Source organism: Lepidochelys olivacea, assembly GCF_965140295.1.
Source record: "Lepidochelys olivacea isolate rLepOli2 genome assembly, chromosome: 6".
NCBI classification, from domain to species: domain Eukaryota; kingdom Metazoa; phylum Chordata; order Testudines; family Cheloniidae; genus Lepidochelys; species Lepidochelys olivacea.
In genome coordinates this window covers 56,249,837-56,272,387 of record NC_140416.1, presented here as the reverse complement: position 1 = coordinate 56,272,387, position 22,551 = coordinate 56,249,837, and the positions used below count along the sequence as shown (strand labels likewise).

The window sequence follows — 22,551 nt, the reverse complement described above, 5'->3', positions numbered from 1 at the left end:
CACTGTGGCAATAACTTACATACCTGTCCTGGAAATGGAGGAGTTGGAATGTATACACTGTACTAATGTTGGACTGCTCCTTTTCTTCCTTTGTTCAGCATGTTCCCCATGAGCATGAGGAGCCATCCATTATGGTGTGGATTTCTTGCACAGCTTTTGCCTTCCACTGTCTTAAATAACCTCTCCTTTTCCCCACCCTATAGCAGGAAGACAGACCACCATTGACTTCACTGCTCTCCAAACCAGCCACCCCTACAGTTGCATCCTCCACGGATATGCTGCACAGTAAGCTCTCTCAGCTCCGTGAGTCACGGGAGCACTACCAGCATTTGGACCTGGACTCCAATCAGACTCACTCCTCTGGCATTGGAACCACCACCTCTTCCTCCTCTTCCACAGCAGCCAATATTGATGACTTGAAAAAAAGACTGGAGAGAATAAAAAGCAGTCGCAAATGAAGCTGTTTGAGACAGAGCGTGCGCACGAGCATGGCCGCTGCTTAGCTGTCTTCAGCTTTAGTTTACTAAACTAGAAGTCTTCATAGTTAAAGGGGCCTCATTTAGGCCTAGTGTATACAAACTGGTTTATGTATAATACAGTGGATTTTGGGGGATGATCTGAGTCATTGTGGCACAAGTATTTGTACATACTCTGCTTCTCAGTGAGCATCTCTTGACAATAGAAGATTGTCTGTGTATTAGGTGTAGTGTACAGACCTGTAAACAGCTGTCCTCCTGCTCAGACTAGCTTCTCATAACTTGGTTTTTTATTTGTAAAATTGTCTTAAGATCTTTTCCTAGCTCTTAACTCTTAGAAGCTCTTTAGTGGTTTCACTTTTAATTTTGTGAATTCTTCTCCATGTAATCCTTGAACTGTTGATTTCTGTATGGACGCATGGCATGGAGTAACTAATTTAAGTGTCTTTTGTAAATAAAGTTTGCATTAATTATACCAGTCCCTGTAGGAGCAGCAGTGACTGTCCATGGAAACAGTAGCCACTGTGTATTCTTGGATGCTAGTGAATGGGTATTGCTGAGCTGAATAGAGCAATGGACTGCCCTGAGCTGCTGCTGTTACTATTCATGGAAGGGAACCCTGGACTTTTCAGCCTTTTATTTCTACCAGCAGTATTGTTGCTGTTAATATGGCTGCCTTTCAACTTCTTCCTAAGAACATTGAGGAAGCAGAAAGGAATTGACTTAGACTAACAAATGTCTAGCAACTTCAATTTACAGGCCCCTGTGAAGTCAGTACCAAGAGCAAGCCTAGTCCCCATTGTGAAGAAGTGCAGTGATACATTTGCCCCCTTCAAGAGAGGTTACTGAGGGATAGAAATGGTCTTACAGAATAGGTAAGCGGCATCCCAAGTTCAAAATACTCTTAGCTAGGAGTCAAAGTTCATGTGATTTTTTCCTCAGGTAGCTGTGCAAATCCAAGTGGATCCCAGCCTACAGAACCACCATTGCAATTATGAGAATCTGCTTAGGGTGATGACACGGTAAAATCAAAATGTCTGCACGTCCTGTGGTAATACTAGTTTTTGAAGATGGTTGCTATTGGTTGTGATTAGTAGGGGGACATTTCCTCTGGCTACTACTTTCCAAAAAAAATCCTTGGGCGTAAAATTGAGACCCATGTTGCATTGCCTGCTTACTATTTAATGTAATAGTTGTCTTCAGCAAACTTGTTATGGAATATGACTTGCATACATGTTTTGGAGCTGTATCCTGTGATACTCATGGCACGGAGGGTTTCTGTAGTATATTCCTGCTTCTAGGTTCATCACTGCTCCCTGAAAAGCTGCTGCTTCATGATCTATTCTCTAAGCCAGCAGTTCCTACCCCAGGGCTGGCACTGAACTAATCTTGGCTGAATTTTAAGGCATCTCTGAAGAATATAGTTTAAATCATTACCTTCTGTGCTGCAGCTTCTGCAATTCTCTCCTACAGAAATGATAGGGCTGGAGTTCTAGTGAGGCAGTAATCTGCTACATGGTGCCTGTAGTGAGTCTGTGTAGTATGGAAGGAATCCCCATCTTATGTAAGTGGCCAGCTGGTGTCAGTCATTTCCCACCCCTATTCTATTCCTGCCAGGCTTTTTGTCCAGTTCTTCTGAAAACAATTCTAGGCATAGGGTGGCCTCATACCCTTTTCAGTGGAATAGAGCTATGACAGAGTCCTCAGACAACCTGCAGCTGGGGCTATGTGTTGACAAGGGTCTAGCTGGATAGTTTGTGTTTGCTGGCATGGGAGCCACTGCTGTTATCACTCAATCAGTGCTCTGTTGCAATGATAAATTGCCAGTTACTTTCTGGGTTATGGTTTGCCTTTTGCACAAAGTTTCTGGAAGTAGCTGACTGAGTTCTGCTGTTACATTACTATATGTTGTAAAATGCTGCATCCTTTGTTTGTAATTGCTAATTGGTGCAGTAGTGAGTGAAGTAAAAGGAATGCCTGTAAACTTGTACAACACTAACTTAACATTTCAAGTTACTTTGGAAGTTCAGAAGCAATTAAGTATCAGTGGTAGAAACCAGTATTACCTAAGGTTTTTGCCCAACGTTGCTTCTGCAGTATAGCTTATTCTTGTCTAATGGTGTATGGTTGGCCCAGGAATTACTTGATAAGTAAAATTTAGACTGTTTAATTAAAAAACACACTTATCAGCCTATTGCAAATATTTCCATCCTATTAGTTAAATTTTGTTTTGAAAACAAGTGTGTAACAAGTCAGCCTTTAAAGTGACTATACCAGACATGAAACTAGTCTATTTTTTCCTCATTTTCCTACTGTTAGACTAAGTACATTAGAATTGACAACTGTTTTCATAGTCAGGACAATTACTCTAGACTCTTGTATCAGAGGCCATTAAATATATAAAACAAGCACCTGATACCCCTCTAAGTTTTTTGTGGAACTTGACCATTTTACAGTGTTCCCTTATTCCATATGGTGCTGCTCTCAGCCATCTATACTGCTCTAGGAATGACTTTTAGATTACCTAGTGGGGGAGCAGGAGACTAGCATACTAATGTGATAGTTGTCAGCACTATCATTGTTCTGATGGGTTTAATTACATCCCAGCAGTTCAGAAAAACTAACCTTTTTCTTAACCTACCACCTAATCCCTTTTCAAATATGCAGTCTTTCCCTTGCAGCACAACCAACTGTTTACATTGTCAACTCAGGATGGTCAGTCAGTGAAGAGAACAGGCCATTTTGGAGTAGTGGGGTGCAAAATTTCTAAAGCAGATAGTTTCTCTAGCCAAGAGCCCCAGCCACCTAACTAGCAAAACGTTTATTCAAAGATGAACACTTGTGAGTATTTGTTTAGGGGGCTTCCCCTGTCTTCCACTCATAAAATACCCTTTCCTTGCAGGGACAGGGTTGTAGGTGGACAGCTGCCCCTTGCCTTCCTCTTGCTGAGGGGGAGGTGTTTTTGTAGCATTTTAACTGCTCTCTTCCCCCCCCCCCCCCCCCCCGGTAGCAGTTTAGTGTTTCCTTTTCTATAGGCTCAGTTTAGGTGCTGATGCTCTACAAGTGACAAGGAGCACATAATCAAGTTTCTTGGTTTGTACCTTGAGGCATTATCCCAGTTTGAGAGGTGATGTGACTTGCTTATCTCCAGGGCTAGGGCCAAATCTTGATGTGTTTTGAACAAGTCAGCTTACCATGTACTACTTAATGCTCTGGTGCTAGGGGCACAAATTACATAGATAAGAGTTAGCTGGAACCAAGTCCTGATCTTACCACTGCCAATATACAAAGCAAGCACAATCCTTGCTATAACCATTTTATTGGCAATGTTGCCAGAGAATGCTTCTAGCCATTTTACTTCAGGTTCCTTAGTGTTCATATTGCTACAAATTAAAGCAGCTGTAAGAGTTGAGATGTGACAGATGCTTTCTTTATTGCCCATATTTGTTGATGGTTTTTAGCATCCATTTCTTCAAGCGGAATACATGTGTATAAAATCCGTATTTATCATCACGATCACAGCCTTCTCCCCATGAGACAATCCCCACCTGATACCAGCGGTTATCTGTTGGGCTCTGACAGAGAGGAAAATAAATTAGTGCTCTACACACAGTGCTACTAGGGGTAAGATTTTTGTGCCCTAGACATCTTAGGCCTCCAGCTGCCCTAGGTAGAGGTTCAACAGTGATAGCTGTAGCCTAGTTCTATGGGAGCACTAACAATCACCTGTTGATATGCTCAGGCAAGCTTACACCAGGTGTGTATCCAGCTGTCACTCCCTTAAACTCTTTATGCATTGAGACTACTGGTAAAGCTAGATCAATATAGAATGTGGCCTGATTATTTCAGGATTTCTCTCTCCAGTTGTTCAAAACCAGAAATGGATCTGCTGTTTAACTGTAGCTGCAGCCATTTGAGAGAAGTACCTCCCCACTGTCACTTCAGCCCTCTTAACATTATAAGGCTTGTGCTGTGACCTCCCAAAGTCTCCCCTGAGCAAAGGCACTGCTCTGGTGCTTATTGCACATACCTTCATGACAAAAGGGCCCCCACTGTCCCCCTCACAAGCATCCCCTCTCTTGGCATCTTCAGGACTGTACCCTACAGGAGAAAAGGCAAAGGGTATCTGATAAGAGGAAAAGGGCTGTTCTCTTCTTCATTTGTATCTTTAATGTTACACTGATGCTAAGTCTGGGAAAGGTACTAACCGTAGGGCCCTTCCAAACACCCCCTCACTGAACTGTGTGTGTTGTCATAAAGCGACAGGTTTACTTGATTTAATGTCTTTATAATGAAAAGCTCAAATAAAGGTGCTTCCTTATAGCCACCCCCACCTTCTGTTTCCCTCCATTATCTTTCTCATGCTGCCTTAATTCCATCTCCTCTCCCCTGGGTTAGTACACTGTCCCAGACTTCCATCTACTGTGATTCCCCTTCTTCACAGCTTTGGTCTGGGATATTGTAGGTCCCTCCTTCAAGCAGAATCCAGTCAGTCTTCTCACATACATTTAACCCCCTCCCCTATTTAGTACAGGATCCAGTTGCCCTTATTTAAGATCATCCCTAGCATTGCTGTACTTTTAGGGGGAATAAAGATGCTTTTGCTTTTCTCACCTGATTTCTTCCTATAGCAGGGTGGGCAAAATATGGCCTTCCAGCCCTCAAGCTCCCATTGGGGAATGGGGTCTAGGGTAACCAGGAACCATGGCCAATGGGAGCTGTAGGGGCGCTACCTGCAGACAGGGTAGGCTGCCTGGCCACACTTCTGCGTCGGAGCCGGGACATGCTGCTGGTGTTATTTAACGCTAAGGTTTTCAGCAATGCAAATTGAATGAAGCACCACGTAAAACAGTACTGTAGCGTAAGCTGGCTCTGACAGTCACTCCCTCACATTCAGTATCCTAGGTGTTGACCAATACTACAGCCAAGCCCTCAAAATCCCCTAATGCTGAACTCTGCTAATTCTGTATGTTTACAGGAGCGAGGGGAGAATTCCAAGCCCCATTCTATCTCATTTCTCACAACCAGCTGATGCCCAAGAGCCTTATTCATGGCCCTAAATTCTTCACCCCCTACATAGGCTGGGAATTCCAGAGGTTCATTCATGCCTTGGGCATACTATTTCTTCAGGACAGATCGAAGTTTACTGGGCAGTAATTAAGCTAAGTGAGCCCTTGCATTATGGCACATGGTACCAAGAGCAACTTTGCCCCTGACCCATCCATCACTGTCCCCATGTGTAGCAGTTAGCTCTGCACACCCAGCAGCACTTACCTGCACAGAACATGTTGTCAGTGAGTCTGATATTAGTGGATGCCTTGCAGGTAGCCTGGTTGACTATGGGGAGGTTCACCTGTTGCAGAACTGAAGGCAGGGCGACTGTGCCAGAGCCCCAGGTCTCATACAGATTACCCCATCCAGATACCCGCCCTTTGAATCCTGTCAGCATCAGACTGGGGGAAGAAGCAAGGTTAAAACACATGGAAATAGTACATGCCACCCCTATAGCCTAGCACTGCCCAGACTCTGGAGGGGCACCTCACCAACTGGCTCCCCTATTGCAAACCAGCACAAAAGATGCATCCTGCTTTTTGCCAGGGCTTTCCTGATCCTTCATGTAGACCCAAAGGAGACATTTTCAGCCCTTCTCTCTGGGGTTGCTTTCACCCTCCAGCCTCCTCACCTCTGCACCAGCTCCCTGGTGGGCAGGCAGACAGGGTGGATGCGGTCGCTGAAGGCTATGGGTTTCTTCAGGAGTATCAGTGCAATGTCTCGGTCCAGGTTCTCTCTCCAGTTGTACTTGGGATGGATGATGATTTTATCCAGCATGGAGATTTTTTCTATGTGCCGCTCGTACCTGAAATGATTCCAACAGAGGGAGAGAAGTGACTGTGCAGCAGCAGCTGTGAGCTCTGGGGGCTGCTGGCCCTCTGGCTGGCTTACAGCACCATCCCTCTCACAAGGAAGAATGGCCATGGGAGGGGTGCAAACTGCCCTCCCTTTCACTTTAGACTCTGGGATCAGTAGAGCCTCAGTGAGTAGCATCTCCATGGGAACCCACATGACAGTCTGGTTCACCATGGGGGTTCCCATAAGGCCAGATGACATCCTTTCTAGACCCCAGCTTTATTCTCCCATTGCATTCGTGGGAGACTCCCATCTGCTTCCCTTCCCTCCCCCATTCAAGTTCTTACTTTGTTCTCTCGTGCTTCCCAATCCGCACCAAGATGTCATCTGTGGTGAAGTTCTTGTCCCAGGGTGGGTAAAAGAGGCAGTGGGCAGCAGTAAGGATCCAGCGGTCGCTGATGAGGCTGGCACCACACACCAACTCCTGTGGACTCTTCCGGAAAAGCATCACCTGCCTGGGATGGGAAGAGAGGGTGAGAGAGTTACCCAGGGCACTGGCTCAGCTGGCTGCGTGTTCTTACATGCCTTGCAGGGACAGCAGTTCGGCGTGACCAGGGAAAGCTGCCTTCACTGCCCCAGGAGACCATGACAGCACTCCTCTGGCATGAGTCAGGTCTAGTCCTTAGGACCCTGGGAGCTGGAACTGAGGATGAGTATTCTCCTTGCAGTCCTATCTGAAGGGTACTTTTCCCCTGCCACTTTCCCCATCTAAATTAGCCTTCCAATCCCTGCCATGGCCACCAACAGAGACATATGCCTGCAGAACTGGAACAAGTAGGATAAGGGTGTAACACAAAGCCTGCAGAGTGCTTCCCTTTCCATGGCAACCATGCACTTGGCTCCAAAAGGAGAGAGGGAGTCTCTGTCCAGCTGTAGTAAGTACTGTCAAGTCAGCCCCCAGAAGGGGCTATGAGTAGAGATGGTGCTGGGTGAATACTCCATGCCAGCCGACGAGACTTCTGATTTCCCCTGGTCTAAAAGGAAAGACTAAAGAAACTGCAGCAACAGTACTTACCAGGGGGCACTTCCAACTTCTGCATTTTCCCCCTTTACAATCCGGCCCCCAATGTAGGAGTCCAACAGCTCCTGCTCACTCTTATCAGAAATCTTTTTCTTCTCAAACAGGGGACGGATGCCACAATCTGAAAAACCAGGCAGCCTGTCTCTGTTACTCTACCTGATTTGCAATGCAGGGGACCTGCTCTACAGACAATATGCTTGACTGGGAGTAATTGGTAGCTGCATGCTCAGCCATTGTTCTTGCCTCATTTTTAGAGTTACCACCTGGCTGGTATTTGACTGGCCTGGCTGTTTTTTTTATGAATTTGCCAGGTACCAGAAAAATAAATGTAATCTGCCTGGTTTCTTCCATATGGGTCTAAAGATTTAGATTATCACCACAATACACTGGGATATCTAATGTTAAAAGTTTGTGTGTCCAGCTAACAATGCTGCAGTGTTCCCACTTCCACAGTTTAAGCAATAACAGATCAAAACTGTTGAAAATATAACCACTGCCTGCCCCCCAACATGCAAGCACACTGCACGTGTGAGAGAGAGGGTTTGAGTCATGCAGGAGTGAGGAGACGTGCAAGGTATATTAAATAATGGAAGATCAGGGCGATGGTGTGAGTGATCCTACTACTCCCCCCTTCCCCACCCCCAAATAATAATAAGAAGAAGAAAGCTCACATCAGAAACTGCACATTCAATGATAACCGGCTAAACGAAACAGACTAAAGGCTGACTGGCAAAATGTGCTGATAAAACAAACTCCCATTTGTTATCGATGATGTTCTCTCTCTACATACTATAAGCGGCTGTTGAAGGCGGGGGTTGCGGAATTGCTTTGTGGCTGGGATTGTGGCAGGCTTGCTTTGAGGTGGGGAGGGGGGGGAGTGCTGGGTTTTTTGCATTTCAAAAGGTGGTAACCCTACTCATTCTTTATTGTGCTCTTTGCTGGGAGAGGCTGGGACTGGAAGATCTCCCAAAGCCAGCAGTCTTGCACCTTCTCCTACAGCACTTCTTGCTCTGAACCAGGGCTGAAGTAGCAGGGATCTCCCTATGGCACCTCCTGCTGGGGAAAGCTGGGACTGTAAGGGCTGGAAGCTCCTTCACAACTGGAGGCTAGCTTTGGATGAGCTTTTTAGACAGAACCTAAAGTAGTTTTAACATCCACTTCTGCTTTCAGCAGTAGGCATTTAACAGGCTGGTTTTTCTGAGAAGCAATGCATTGTAGGAAGGAGCCGCAGCTTCTGCAGCACTTTTGGTGCTATATTTGAGCCTCCTGGGTCCTTTGCTCACCTGTTTCACCTGAACCAAAAGTCTTAACATCAAAGAAGGTTTGGTGCTGTTGGGTAATGGTCCGCCCTGCTATTACGTCATCCATCTCATCCAGGGGCCTCGCTGAGAGAGACAGACAGAGATGTTGAGAGGCAAAGCTCCAGCGTTTTACATAGGACTTCAGAAGTGGCACCATCCCTTCCCACACGTAGTGGAGTTGGTGGAAGTATTGCTTTTTTAAGGAAGACTATTGGTTCAATTCTCCTTCCCAACCTCTGGCCAGCAGGTGAACTAATAAGCAGCATCCAGTTAGCTGGAATATGGGGGCAGATTTTGAGGTGGTGCGGGGGGTTGGGGTTGTCAGTCAATAAAGAGCCTCTCAAGCCTCAGGCATAGTCTTACATGTGTACACATACACCATGTGACCCACACTTGCACAACTTCATGTAAAAACATGAATTCCATACACGTTGCCTACCATGAGGCTGAGGCCCACCATTCCTCACCACAGTACTGTATCCTCCTGGCTACTGTGAATTTCTCCCACCCTGCAGGCCCAAGATCCCCATACCCATTGACGCGCCTCACCACAGTAGTGCAGGTCACAGTACTCAAAGGTTGTATTTGGATGATCCACATAACACCAGACACCTTCATCATCCCCATCAGGATTCCGGCAATAATTCTCCACCAGCTTCACTTCTGGGAGAAAAGTAGTTCCATGGGACAGCTCCTTTGCCTTGTCTGAGGCCCATGGCAAACACTTGGCCCCAGAGACGGTGACAGAAAGAGTCCCACTAAAATGTAGCCCTTTGTCCGTTTCACATGGCTGCTGTGTTTTGTCCAGTGGAGGGTCCCGGGGAATAAATGGAACTGTGGTCTTGTCCTGACCTGAAAGATAAGGAGCAAGACAGCCGTTATCAGACTCATGGCCCTGCAGTGGGAAGTGCTGGTGTCTGGCTACAGCCCAGATTCCAGCAGGCCCCAGAACACTTCACTATGTCCCATCACTCCACTGGACACGCCACCATGTCTGGGAGTCCCCATCCTGAATCCCATGGGGTACCCCACAGAGCCCAGGAGCCCCCTCCTCACCAGTGAGGCACCTGGAAGTGCTGCTTCACTCAGAGTAAAATGAAGCAGACCTTCATCCCACTTTTCCCAGGTATCAATGGAACTTCAGTGTGTTTGCCTTTTCAGGGGAAGGCTCTCTATATTGATGGCCCAGGCTCCCTCGCTCTCACACACACACACGCAACTCTCTGCAGTCCTACACTCATGCAGCAGCCTGGCAGTCTCAAGGAGGCCACAGGGGCATCTTTGTTAACAAGCTTATGGAGGGTTACCCAAGAAACCACCTACAGTTCTGAGCTAGAACTACCACTGCCCTCCACTCCTTTGAGCACATGGGGAGATAGCCCTTCACAGCGTCCAAACCACAGGCCTCCCCAAAACATTTCTGCCTCAGTCAATGAGACAAAATATTCTTCACAGCCCCAACGTCTATTAGTTCTATAACCTTCCTCTCACAGGTCTCGCCTGACGACAAGCCGTGGGGAGCAGGGCTCCAATTTCCTGGGCAAGCAGGCAGACACCAGGAGAGATACTGTGCAGCTGTACCTTGGCCTCACCCTCCTTTCATTCTCCTTGTGTTGGCAGCTGCTGTGACAACAGCAGGCACATCTGTGATAGTGTAGCTACCTAAGCGAGCAGCAGCAGGGTCAATCTTAGCTTCCAAGAAGCTGCCCCTCGGCGTAGCCAATTCTTACCCTGCATGAGCAACCAGGGCACCATCCATGAAGGGAAAATGATGCCTCTCTAATGTGCTAGTCTCTCAGCATGTAAGCAAAATGATGGCTAAGGGAGAGTCAGCTGGTAAAATCCTCTGCCATGGGTCAGAAACTGGCCAAGGTGCAGAGACCAGCACAGGGACATGTGGCTAAGTCTCCCCTGGCAAAAGGGAGTCAGTGGCACTTACTGACTTCACTATATTTGGGTTATTTAAAAAATAATGTATTCACATGCTCTTATTCCTACTTTCAGCCTTGAAAGCTCCCCTATTAGGAGGGCTGCCATCGCCTACTGTCAGCAGGGCTAGCGCCTGGCACAATGGCTGCCATTTCCTGAGAGACTCCTGCATGTGGACGTGAGGCTGCTCCAAGCGAGATGGCTACCACATCCCATTATGTTCCATGAGACTGAGGCCAGGCTGCTCTCAAGGAAGATGGCTGCCACTCTAGAGGGAGCTAGAGAGGACACGGGGGAGTGGGGCTGAGCTAATGAGGTGTAGGGGAGACTAAGTGGCTGTCTAGGGGGTGCAGCAGCCTGTGGGAAAGCAGGGTGCAGAGCACAAGGGGGAGGGGGCAGCTGCCAAGCCTGCCAAGTGAGGGAGGGACAGGGAGGGGGAAGGACACAGCGCTGTCAAGGCTGGAGAATGCTTCATGCATCACCTGCCTTTGGCCAGGGCTGGAGTCCTTCTGCCAACCCCTCTCATGTTTCAGCTCTGCCTGAGGTAAAACTCTCTCTGATTGGCTGCCTGCCCCACCTCCTGGGGAAGCCCAGCCAGCCAGGGCTGCAGCAGGAAGCGGGACCCGCCCCCAGGACCCGCCCCCAGTCTCACAGGAGGGGAGGAGGGAGCAGTTCTGGATAGCTCTGCTCCCCTCCTGTGAGCAGTGGGAACAGCAGGGATTCCTCTGCTCCTTCCCCCTCCACTCTCCCTCCCTACAACACCTGGCCATGGAAGAGGGGGGGCCGAGGAAACCCTGGAGTTGCAGGAACAGATGTGAGGCTGGCAGATGTGAGGCTGAGAGCTCCTGCAGCGGGATGCCAAAAATCACCTTAATCAATTTGGGACTATTGGTACCACCGATTGTCACCCCCCACACTGGAGGGGGCAGAAATTTTTTAAAAATAACCCAAAGCTATGTTTTGTTTTGGTCTCTGTCTAACATGATTTTGTAACCTTTGGGGCTGGCAATATTGAGAATGGCAGTTCCCCACCCCCTCAGTGATGAGAGGATAAGCGGAGGTCAAGCAGTGAGACCTGTATTTTTGTGTGTGTGTGTGTAAGGCTGAAATTTGAAACCTGAGAGGATCACACACAAATTGGGGAGGGATGATTTTGCCATAAAGGTTACTTAAACAAACAAACAAACAGAAAGTAGGCAAAAAAATGCAATTTATTCATTCCTGATTTACGAATGCCTGAGGCTGGCAGCAGTGATGCAGCTGCTGAAGGCTCTAGAGAGCACAACATTATTGACTGTAGCAAAGAACAGTAAAGACTGAGCACTTCAAAGGGACCTAAGCAAGCTAGGTGAATGGGCAGCACAATGGGGAGCCCTCTCCAGCTCAGTGTACCTTCGCCTTCCAAGCCATAGCTTCTCCACCCGTTCCCACAGGACTCCTCCCTCCCACACCCGCTCTCCACAGACCCTCCCCTTTCTTGAGGTCCTTAGTATCAGCATTAGAGTAAATTCTTCCCTCCCAGGGAGCAGGGTATCTCAGGGCCCAGTGTCGAGGCTCACCACACACTGGAACAGCACACTCCTCCCGTCGCACTGCTGGGTCTCGAGTGTAGCACCAGGGGCCATTTGGGTTGTCGTCTGGGTTCCTGCAGTAATTCTTGGTGAGATTGGCATTTGGATGGGTGGTGGTGTTAAACCTATGAGAAAGGAGTGATGAGGTAGCTAGCAGCCTAGCGAACCCTTCCAGTCAGGGTTGTGGTCTTCCCCACAACCTGGCTCCTCCAACCAGAGCTGGGATTTAGTGTGTGCGGAAGAGGGTTATGGACTTACTCAGGTCTGTGAGGGAATTTGCTTGTCCAGAACTGACATTCAATCCCTGACTTGGTGACAGAAACTGTCCCCCGATAGTTCTGCCCGCTGCCTGCGACACAGTTTCCTGCCAAAGTCCCAACAGAGGGCAAGTCAGACCCAGAAGGAAATCAGAGGCACTATTTTCACTGAGTCCATAGGTACCAGCCTACAAATCCCCGACTTCGGTTCTCACATACATGGAGAGACCCACCTTAAACAAATTTTACCACCAGATCATCTGGATGGATTTCACTTCTGTATCTCAGTGCCTTGATCTGCAGCTGGAGGTAGCTGGGAATAGCGGTGAGGAACTGGCTCCTCATTGGAGCTGACGGCAGCTGGGCATCTATCCTATGCTATTCCAAGGGGGACTCCAGGGTTTTTAGGATGTTAATGAAAAGTGTTTGTGGGGGATCAGTATGGCAGGGAAGTCTAAGGGGCTCTGCCTCCCCCTCTAAGGGCTGTTGCTCCCCAATATTGCCCATCTGATGACCTCCCTGCTTCTTTAGAATTTCCTCCCAAATTGTGCTGGGAGCAGGTTTCCAGGAACTCACCATCTCCAGTAGCTCATGAGGTCTCCAAGCCTCTCTTACCTGTCAGACACTCATCCAAAACTGTCCTGAGGTTCCTCTGGGATTCACACACTAACAAACAAGAGCAAGAAACCTGTCAGGTCAAAGGGACTGCAATGAGCACTGCATCTCAAGTCAGCATAACATATGAGGGGATAGAGCCCTGGGGAGTGGGCCCTGCTAATGGAGCAAGGGAGCCAGCTCTCTGGGGTACAGCTGTACAGCCTGTGGGACATCAAAGCATTTGCAGGACTTGAACCAACTTACCGCTGTATTTCCTCCAGAATTCATTCTGCAAAACAAATGCAAACACTTAGGAGCCGAGTAATGGAGCCTCAGCCCTGCCTTAACTTCTGCAATTCAAACCAAAGCTAGACACTGTCTCAGTAAGAGAATGTCCCTTCTTGGCAAACAGGGAGCAAACTCTGGCCCTGCTGAGATCAAAGATACTGGAGCACAACAGAGAGAAAGTGACACTGAGTCACATGCTTTCCTGTCAAATTCTGGGGCTACCTCTCCTATCACAGCCCTGCCCCAAATGGAGGCTGTTTGAAAGGAGCCCATTTCACTTCTGGCTGACCTATCTCAGCAGCACGACAGTTTCCAGCTGTCAAACCCTCTTCAAGCAGAATGCTGCCTTGAGAACTACCCCACTTGGGGAGTAGTAGGGGACTGGAGACAAAGCAATTCGGGGGGGTGGGGACAGGGGACGGGACACTGGCAGTAATGGCCTTTCCTGTGGTCAGCTGCCTTCCCTCTTCATTCTGAGCTTGGGGTCCCTAAGTTTACATCAGCCAGCCACAAACGCCTCTCTCCTTCCATCCCTGCAAGGTCAGGCACCAGTGGCAAGCATTATCTCTATGATTTATATTACAGTAGTATCCCAAATGTGCTGGGTGCTGTCTAGACATATAGTAAGGGACAATCCCTGGTGCAAAGACCTCCTAAACTGGAAAGACAAATAATTGACAAGATTGCTACCAATCAGCCCCTCACTCCTTTGCTTATGATGTATCCGTGGGGGCAAGGGATACATCATAAGCAAAGGAGTGAGGGGCTGATTGGTAGCAATCTTGTACAGAACTTATCTGCAGGGTACGTTAGTCCTCACTAGAAGGGTATACATTCCAGTGCACACTAGCATGTTGCAACTAACTGGCTTGTGTGGACCCTGCTTGTGTGTACTAAGAGTGTGCATAGGGTTGCCAGATGTCCAGTTTTCAACCCAAACACCTGGTCGAAAAGGGATCCTGGTGGCTCCGGTCAGCACAGCTGACTGGGCCGTTAAAAGTCCGGTCGGCGGCACAGCATGGCTAAGGCGGGCTCCCTGCCTGCCCTGGCTCCATGCAGCTCCTGGAAGCGGCTGGCATTTCTCTCCAGCTCCGAGGTGGAGGTGCAGCCACATGGGCTCTGTGCGCTGCCCCCGCCCTAAGTGCCTGCTCCGTAGCTCCCATTGGCTGGGAACCATGACGAATGGGAGCTGTAGGGGCAGCACCTGCGGCCTGGGGCAGCACCTGCAGAGCCCCCATAGCCATGCCTCCATCTAGGAGCCGGACATGCTGGTCACTTCTGGGAGCCACCTGAGATAAGCGCTGCCTGGAGGCTGCATCCCTCACTCCTTACTGCACACCAACCCCTTGCCTGCATCCAATTCCCTCCCAGAGCCTGCACCCCCTCCTGCCCTCCAAACCCCTTAGCCTCAGCCCCGAACCTCCTCCTGCATCCCAAACTCCTCATCTCTGGCCCCACACCAGAGCCCGCACCCCCAGCAGGAACCCTCACCCCCCCCCCCCACAGCTCAACCCCCAGCCTGGAGCACACACAAACCCTGAACCCCTCATTTCTGGCCCATCCCCCTGTCCCAGCCCACACCCCCAGCCAGAGCCCTCACCCTATCTCGCACACCAAAACCCTGCCCAGCCCAGTGAAAATGAGCAAGCGAGTGAGGGTGGGGGACAGCGAGTGACGGAGGGTAGGGAGGATGGAGTGAGCGGGGGTGGGGCCTCAGGAAGGGGTGGGACAGGGGGCAGGGCAAGGATGTTCGGTTTTCTGCAATCAGAAAGTTGGTAACCCTAAATGCACATTAATATAGTCCTGTTTCAAAGGTGCACTAGAGAACTTTAGTGCACACCATCATGGGCCAGCTAATGTGTTACACGCTAGTTTGCACTAGAATTTACACCCTTCAGGTGTAGACTAATGCACCTTGTAGGCAAGCCTGCAGTTTCACTTATTTTAAATATATATATAAACCATTCTTAGCTATGGCATAACTAGACATTTTCAGGCCTGTTTTGTTCCACTGAATGCCCTTGCTAGTCACAATTTAAAAGCAAATGAAAGACAATTGACCAACCTTAGTTTAACTGGCCTAAAAATTGAAAGTAGGCCCAGATCCCCACGACATGCACGTGCTCAGCAGGTGCTGAGACACAAGCATGTGCCATGTTTGCAGGATGGGGGCTATAGCTGTTTGGAAGTCTTGCTTTTGTATTAACCCTTACTTGCTTAGTTAGTTAGATTTTTAAAATCTTTGCCTTTTTGTATTTGAGGTCCCCATCCTGCAATCAGACCTAATAACTCCAACCCCTGGGGCTCTGCACAGATTGTACTTTAACCTAGGCCTAATTCCTGTGCGCTCTTACCTGTTTTAAATTAATTTTTCATTTTTAGAATATTTGGCTCTTCCCTGTATCAACTAAGATTTAGTTTCCTTGTACAGACCTTTCCCAGCTGTCTTGCACCTCGTCCCCAGCACACACTGATTTACACGCTTTGTGATGTTTATTTTTTCCCAAATAGAACAAAATATACCTAATTTCCCCTCAAACCTCTTACCTCCACCTCCACCAAGCTGCATCCCCCCAGTAATCAGGATGGGGCTTGTCAGGCACCTGCCTAGAGTTTTCTCTTTCCCTCTGTCAGACAGGACAGCTCCCAGGACTGCAAGGGTGCTGCCACCAGAACCTCTCTGACCTTTCAGGAGGGAAAGGTAGTTCCTGCCCCACTTAGGAAATATGCTGTAGAGCCAAAGTCATTCCTTGAAGGGGGTCTGGGATCTCCTTAGGGAACAAACTGCACCTCACCTTGACAGCCCCTTGATGAACCCTTTAGAAGCTATGATTCTCGACTATCTGGTCTCTCCTCACACTACACACGAGGGAACATTTCCTGGGAGTGGCTGTACATACCGTGCGAACAGTGGACTCGAGGGCTTCAAAGGCCTCCTCATAGCTACATATCTCCTCTAGACACTCCCGTTCCAGGTTGCCTTTGAGCATCTCTTCCAGGAATCCCTTGTTGGCACGTCGCGGGCGCTTGAGCAGGGAAAGGGCTTCCTGCTGCCCAAGGAAAACTACCAAACCAGAACACCGACCAGTCACTCGACACAGAGCTTGGAGAGAACCATTTCCTTTGCAGGCTCTGCATGTCTGCTCATGGGTCTGAATCAGTAAACACACACAGCCAGCGAGCCTCTCCTACTGCCTGACCTCTAGTGGAAAACAGGGGATGAAAGAGGCCCAGCAGGCCCTATCCAGTTCACCCTGAGTCCACGTGCAGGATTAACCTCCCTGCAATCTATGAGCTACGGTTGTGACCAGTCCTAGATGCCCCAATAGCTGCGGCCTCCACCCCTTCCCTGTACATTTCCTTCGGCTGGGCCAAACCCTGTCTGCTTGGAGCATCAGCTCTCACTGTCTTTGTACTGCCACATACTGGCAGCTGTTTCTCTCACTTTAGTGTGGGTCTTTTTGCAACCCCAGCTCAGTGGGATATGCTGGAAATCACTTCCATCTGCCTGTTCAGAGACCCTGACTTCCAACCTAGCTTCAGCCTTCTCCCATTCCTCTACATAGCAGTGGGACAGAAGAGACAGTCAGAAGGTCCTGTCTGACGGGACCCTGGCCCCACATCATGGAGAGACAGGAACGAGGGAGCAGAAGCCCTAGGGGGAACAAAGGAGGAGCACCAGGCACAGGGACACAGTATACTGCATATGCCTGGGAGTGAAATAGGGCCTAGCCTGTACTACATGTATTGCTCTGACAGCCAGAGGGGCAAAGTGGAGAACAACAGCCCCCCTCCCCCGCCATAAATAAAGCAGGTCACCAAGAGAAAGTCTGTGGCCCAGGAAATGCCACATGTGGCCAGCACAAGGTGCAGGACTGATTAAGATACCCCTTCCCTCCCCCAGGTTCATTCATGCTCCAAGACAGGGGGCTTTGAAATATACAGTCAGAATAACCCAACACAATCCACTGAACTGTAGTAGCCAGCCACTCTCCCCACCCCATCCAGCTCTTTCCCCAGAACCTGGGGATTGCTACTTCTCCCTACACAGCAATAGGGAAGCCCTGTGCACTCTCGCCCCACTTCTTAGCAAGTTAACTCTTGCTGTCTAGCTGGAACAAAGCCCTGGCCACTCCAGGGACTGTCAGCTCTTCATACAGGCTTCCCCTTCCAGCTGCAGCTTGGGAATGAACAGTCCCATTTGTTTTCCTCAGCCTCCCATCACCCCTGCCCTAGCCTTCCCACCATACCCAATGAGCCCTTACCCCTGTCATGGCTCAGCACGAGGTGCTGGAGGCAGAAAAGGAGCAGGCTGCCCAGCACTCTGACTCTGCTGTGCCTCATGGTATATGCCTCAGCTGGAGGGGAAATGAAGAGGGAGCAGGACAAGAGAAGTGCTAGCCCCGCCTGGGTTAATGTTGAACCAACATGAAGAAATAGGACCCAGGAGGTCACCGTGTGTGGTGTGTCAGGGACAGTGGGGCTGAGGCTCCTGCTGTCCCTCCTCCGCTTGGCTTCTCTCCCTCCCCTTCACGCATTTGCACTTTCAACCATTTTACTGGTCTGAGCAGCACAATAAAACAACAACAATTATACTACCTAGCTCTGATATAGGACTGTCATAACCACCATCACACTGGGCAGGTCAAACACTTCAAAGAGGAGTGACTGCAGCCTCACAACTGCCAGGAGATCACAGATGGGGAAATGGAAGCCGGTGGAAAGAGAAGGATGCTCCCGGGCACCCAGTGAGCCAGCAGCAGAGCCAGGAGAGCCCAGCCCACCTTGGTGAGGTCACTGCTAGCTCAACATAGCTGAAACAATTTCTCCCAAGTCATCTTTGCTCCCTCCTTGCCCCATTGCTGTTGGCCCCACCACCTCCCTGTCACATGGGCTATGTCTACACTGAGCTACATGTGTGATTCCCAGCTCTCTTACCCATACTCACGCTAGCTGATGAGAGCTAGTGCGAGTATAAATAGCAGGGTAGCTATGGTAGCACGGGTAGCGGTTGCCTGGCTCAGACATGCTGAGAACTTCCCCACAGGGTTCAGATAGTTTGTATTCAGCACGGCTGAGCCTCGTGTATGTGATCTGGGAATCACCTACCTACCCCATAGTGTAGACATAACCCTAGACTCATTTTTGACTCCTCCCCTCACATCCAGGCTGGCTCCCTGTTCTTTCCTTTCTGCCCGTCACGCATTTGTCAATGCCCTGGTCATCTGTGATTGCTGCAGCCTCCTCTTTCCTGGCCTCCCCAATACTCACCCCCACTTCCACTCCATCGAAAATGCAACTGCAAGGATTCTCTCCTTTATTCACCAGTCCCAAATGCATCCCTCCCCTCTGAGGGTCCTTCCATTAGCTCCCCTTTGCCCATCACATCCAGTTTAAACTTCTCATTTTTGCCTTCAATGCCCTACACAGCTCCAGCATGGTCTTCACTCTGACTCATTTCTTAGGGTCTCCTCTTAGCCCCTTGCTTCACCAAGGATGCCAACACCACCACTCCCTTCATTTCCTGGGCCCACGCTCACTCTCCTCCATGTGGCCCCTTACACACGAAGCAATCTCCCAGTCTGTGTGCGCCAGCCCCCCAGCTCTCCTTCCCCAAACCCCTCCCAAAGACTCACTGTGGTCACAAAGAGCAAGGTCAGGATGAAGACGACCTACCCCATGCTTGCCCTCTCCTCTGAGCTTGATGGGCACTGCATCTTGATCTCCTCAGAGCAGGGATTGATCCCTCTAGAAATGTAACACATAATGCTTTAAGGAAGTGAACTTTCTCTCAGCCCTGCCCCATGGCTTAGCCACAAGCCTCCCATTCAGGATTCAACCATTTTTTCTTCTCTCTGAGCACCATAGCCAGTGGTCTGCCAGAGAACCAGCTGCTGCTACAGCCCATTGGAGTTCTTTCCAGTTAAGTTTAATAAAGCAATTCCTGATACAACCCCCTTCGGGGGGTAGGGGGTAGTGCTGGAGGCCCCTTTTATCCCACACGAGTGGGAGAGTGGGCATGTACTAAAGGGAGCCCAAAAAAGAGAGGAGATGAAAAGATTCTGCCAAGCAAGAAACTAGTCAGGTGGACAGATAAGCCCTGGAGATGCAGGGGAGGAATCTGCTGAGAACAGGAAGGCAGGATTAACCTGAGAGCTTTGAAGTCAAAATGAATAATGAACCCCCAAAAGATCTAGTGCTTCATACAGCGTGTTAAAGAATAGCAATGTGGCCATTACCATTGTGAGCTTCCTCAGAGCAGGGCCTGTAAAAGTAACATGGGAAAGGTTCAGAGCACAGAAAACGGGGCTGCCAGAGCCTGGGGGACAGTGGCTCAATACGAAGCTCTTTGTTATATCCCTCTGCACTCATGGAGTATTTTTCCGGTCTGTGCATTAGATACATCTTCTAACTAGTGTTTATCTCCATGGGGGGAGTGTAAATATTAGTATTAGGGCAGCCAGAGAAATGACTCTTCAGCCAGGGGTACAAAGAGCAGTTATGTAGGCTCCCTCCCCTACCTGAGAACAGGGGTTCTGGGGAGAAGTGAGTCACATGCTGAGGCATTTGGAGAAATCCCCAAGGACTCCCTTAGGAAAGAGCTGAGATGCCCTGGGTCTCAGGGAGGTTGTATGATGGATCAGAGATCAAGCTGGAAACAACCTGTGTTACCTAGAGAGCATGAGCAAATCATCCCAAGAGAGAGAGCAAAAGACATGCAGAGGGGCTGGGGAAGGGAGGAGGGTGAAGGCGAAGGAGCACATGCACCATTGGGACAGCTGGGGAAATAAGGCCATGTGCTGCAGCCAGAGCCTCTCTGCACAGGGGGAGGTGTCAAGAACATTAGCACACAGTACTTTCCAAGTTCCAGGTGGGGACAGGAGGGTCTTGCCCAGCTGATTAACTGCTTGCAGGGAGGGAGAGGGGGCAGAGGCTACTGGTAGGGCTTGGGCTCTGTCCTGGTGCTCTTTCCCCATCACTACAAGTCCGTTGAATTTTTGGGCCTGAGCTCCAGGACTGCAGTGACCTGAGGGCCCCTTTCACGGAGGCAGGATGGCCTCGCCTGACTGGGTGGGAAAGCAGAGCCCCCAGGCTATCACCTCACACCAAAGCATTGGAGGAAGGCTAAGGTGTCTCTATATTACAGCTAGGACATTCACAGTTGTCTTGCTTATTCTCTCCTGTCTTCCCAGAAGAAAGGAGGCAGCTTGGGGTCAATGCAGGGAGTAAGAGACTGAACAGCAGGGAAAAGGAGATTGCAATTTGCAGGCACCCCTGCAACTGTGCCTCACTCCCTAGGAACCGTGGCAGAGGACAGATGCCTGGATTGCACATGGTGATCTCTGTGTTTTTAAGGTCACTTTGCAACTGTGTCAATATTTGACAAATGCAGAGAGCTGGGCCAGTCACCTGAAATTAGAGGAGCAGGAACATACTAAATGTACTAATCATTCTAGCTTCAAAAACAACCTCCACCCACACAGCTTAGCAGCAGCACTGCGCCCAGCTGCACCCTATTTACATTAAAATTACCGAATAAAGGTGCACCCAGCAGTGACAAGATGCCAGCAAAGCATTTGAGATAGGCTCTCCTATCATCTTATTCAACATTAATTCAAACTGGCTTGGATCTGGGACCATCGCCTGGCCTAAAAACTGGCTAAAAGGCCCTAAACTGAGGGGAATGATCCGTAACAACAGAATAAGGTATGGGAAAGGGGGAGCCATAAGAAGCAGAAGCAACAGTCTGGTCCTCCTACTGCTTTAATAAGATTCCAGAATGGGGAATAAAAACACTAATGACACTCCCAGGTGATAAGAAAAATAGGGAGGAGCTGGATTCCTATGACAGACGAATAATCCTAAGGGCCTTTAAATGGGTGGGCCCACCTGCTGGCCAAGCGTGGCTCCGTGGCACTTGGTCTCAGATTTCCTTTACTGTCCACAGGCACTTGTGTCCAATAACAAACCCTCTTGCTGGGGTCTGGTTTAACATAAACCAAAGGCACAGTAAGGACTCTTCCACCTGTCTCCCACTGGCCACAGACCCCTATCTATAAGGTCCACCTAGCACCAACCTCTTTGCTAGGTACAGTTATCCATCTTTACCAGGCTCTACTCAGTCTCTGCCCTGGAAGTCAAGGGGCTGTGCTGGTCCCCTCGTTAGCCTGCATTTGCTGGATTCTCAGGCTGCTTCTCCAGGAACTCCCCCAGCAGTTTACTTCCTGAGTCTTCTCGGAAGCTCTGTCTCAGCTCTCCCAGCAACTTCCCCAGTTGCCTTCCCTTAAGTGGTAACAAATCACAGGTGTACTGGACCCTGCTTTCCCCAGGAGACTCAATCTGGGGAAAAATCAATCAAACAGGTCCTCAGAGAGGAGGAAATCGGGCAGCAAGGATGGCTGAGGCTTTAGAGGCAGCCAATGAGACAGGCATTTGCAATGAGATAAGTCAAACAAGCCAGTGGAGGTTTTGGCCCTATACACAGAGACATTGAGTCCTACAGCAGGGAAGGGATGGTCCCTGCTCTAAAACACTGGTTAAGCTGGCACCTAGAATTGGATGTTTCCCTACCAGGAGGTGACTGACAAACCTGAGTGTGTTCAGAGAAAAATCAAAAATGAGGAGGATACTGGAAGGACTGACTTTGTAAGAACAATTATCCAAGTGATACATATACCTATTCTAAGGCCTGGCCTACACTACAAAGTTGGGTTGTGGAGAGCTGCCTTGCATTGACCTAGTTGTGCATGTGTCTATGTTTAAATTTGTCTCCTACTGAGGTAAGTGCCCAGTTACAGCAACGCAGTAACCGCCTCCCTTAGTGGCCTTGGACGGTGTCCTGAGGTCAACGCAGCACAAGTTTAGACACTATGTCAACTCTAACAGTCCTCCCAAAATGCCTGACACTGACCACTCTGCTCATAATTGTGAACTCCACTGCCCAGGGTCATGCAGACAGGAGGGCCTCCTCCCCTTTAAAGCCCTGCAAATTTTTGAAACGCCTTTTCCTGATTGTCCAGCTTGGCAAACACACCTAGCAGCTCCCGCTGTCGTGTGCAACTGCACAAGTCACCATGCCGGCTTCATGCTTCAGTCATGCTCCACCCTGGAGTACATGAGACATTGGGTCTCCTGAGTCTGTGGGAAGAGGCTGCACAAGCACAGCTACGGACCAGCCGTAGAAACGTCAACATCTATGAGCAG

The 22,551-nt window shown here is 49.3% G+C and overlaps 2 protein-coding genes across 4 annotated transcripts in view; one reads left to right on the top strand and one right to left on the bottom strand.

Annotated features, from left to right (window-relative positions):
- The window catches only part of CKAP5 (cytoskeleton associated protein 5), a 99,333-nt gene extending 96,666 nt beyond the window's left edge, over positions 1–2,667 (top strand). For all 3 annotated transcript variants that reach the window (XM_084629875.1, XM_084629877.1, XM_084629876.1), the window contains exon 44: positions 204–2,667. In XM_084629875.1, coding sequence (XP_084486001.1) covers positions 204–458 — 255 coding nt within the window. In that variant the 3' untranslated portion in view covers positions 459–2,667. The remainder of the gene's footprint in view (positions 1–203) is intronic.
- A 1,217-nt stretch (positions 2,668–3,884) lies between these two features.
- Positions 3,885–17,741, bottom strand: F2 (coagulation factor II, thrombin). Its single transcript, XM_084629878.1, has 14 exons — positions 17,613–17,741; positions 16,248–16,411; positions 13,324–13,348; positions 13,078–13,128; positions 12,464–12,569; positions 12,194–12,330; positions 9,255–9,557; positions 8,688–8,789; positions 7,399–7,525; positions 6,671–6,838; positions 6,160–6,333; positions 5,751–5,929; positions 4,507–4,577; positions 3,885–4,051 (listed from the first exon to the last, which is right to left on the bottom strand). Exons 1-14 carry the CDS (start codon positions 17,689–17,691, stop codon positions 3,908–3,910), a joined length of 1,830 nt encoding a protein of 609 aa, XP_084486004.1. The 5' UTR covers positions 17,692–17,741; the 3' UTR covers positions 3,885–3,907.
- Between the last annotated feature and the right edge of the window lie 4,810 nt (positions 17,742–22,551).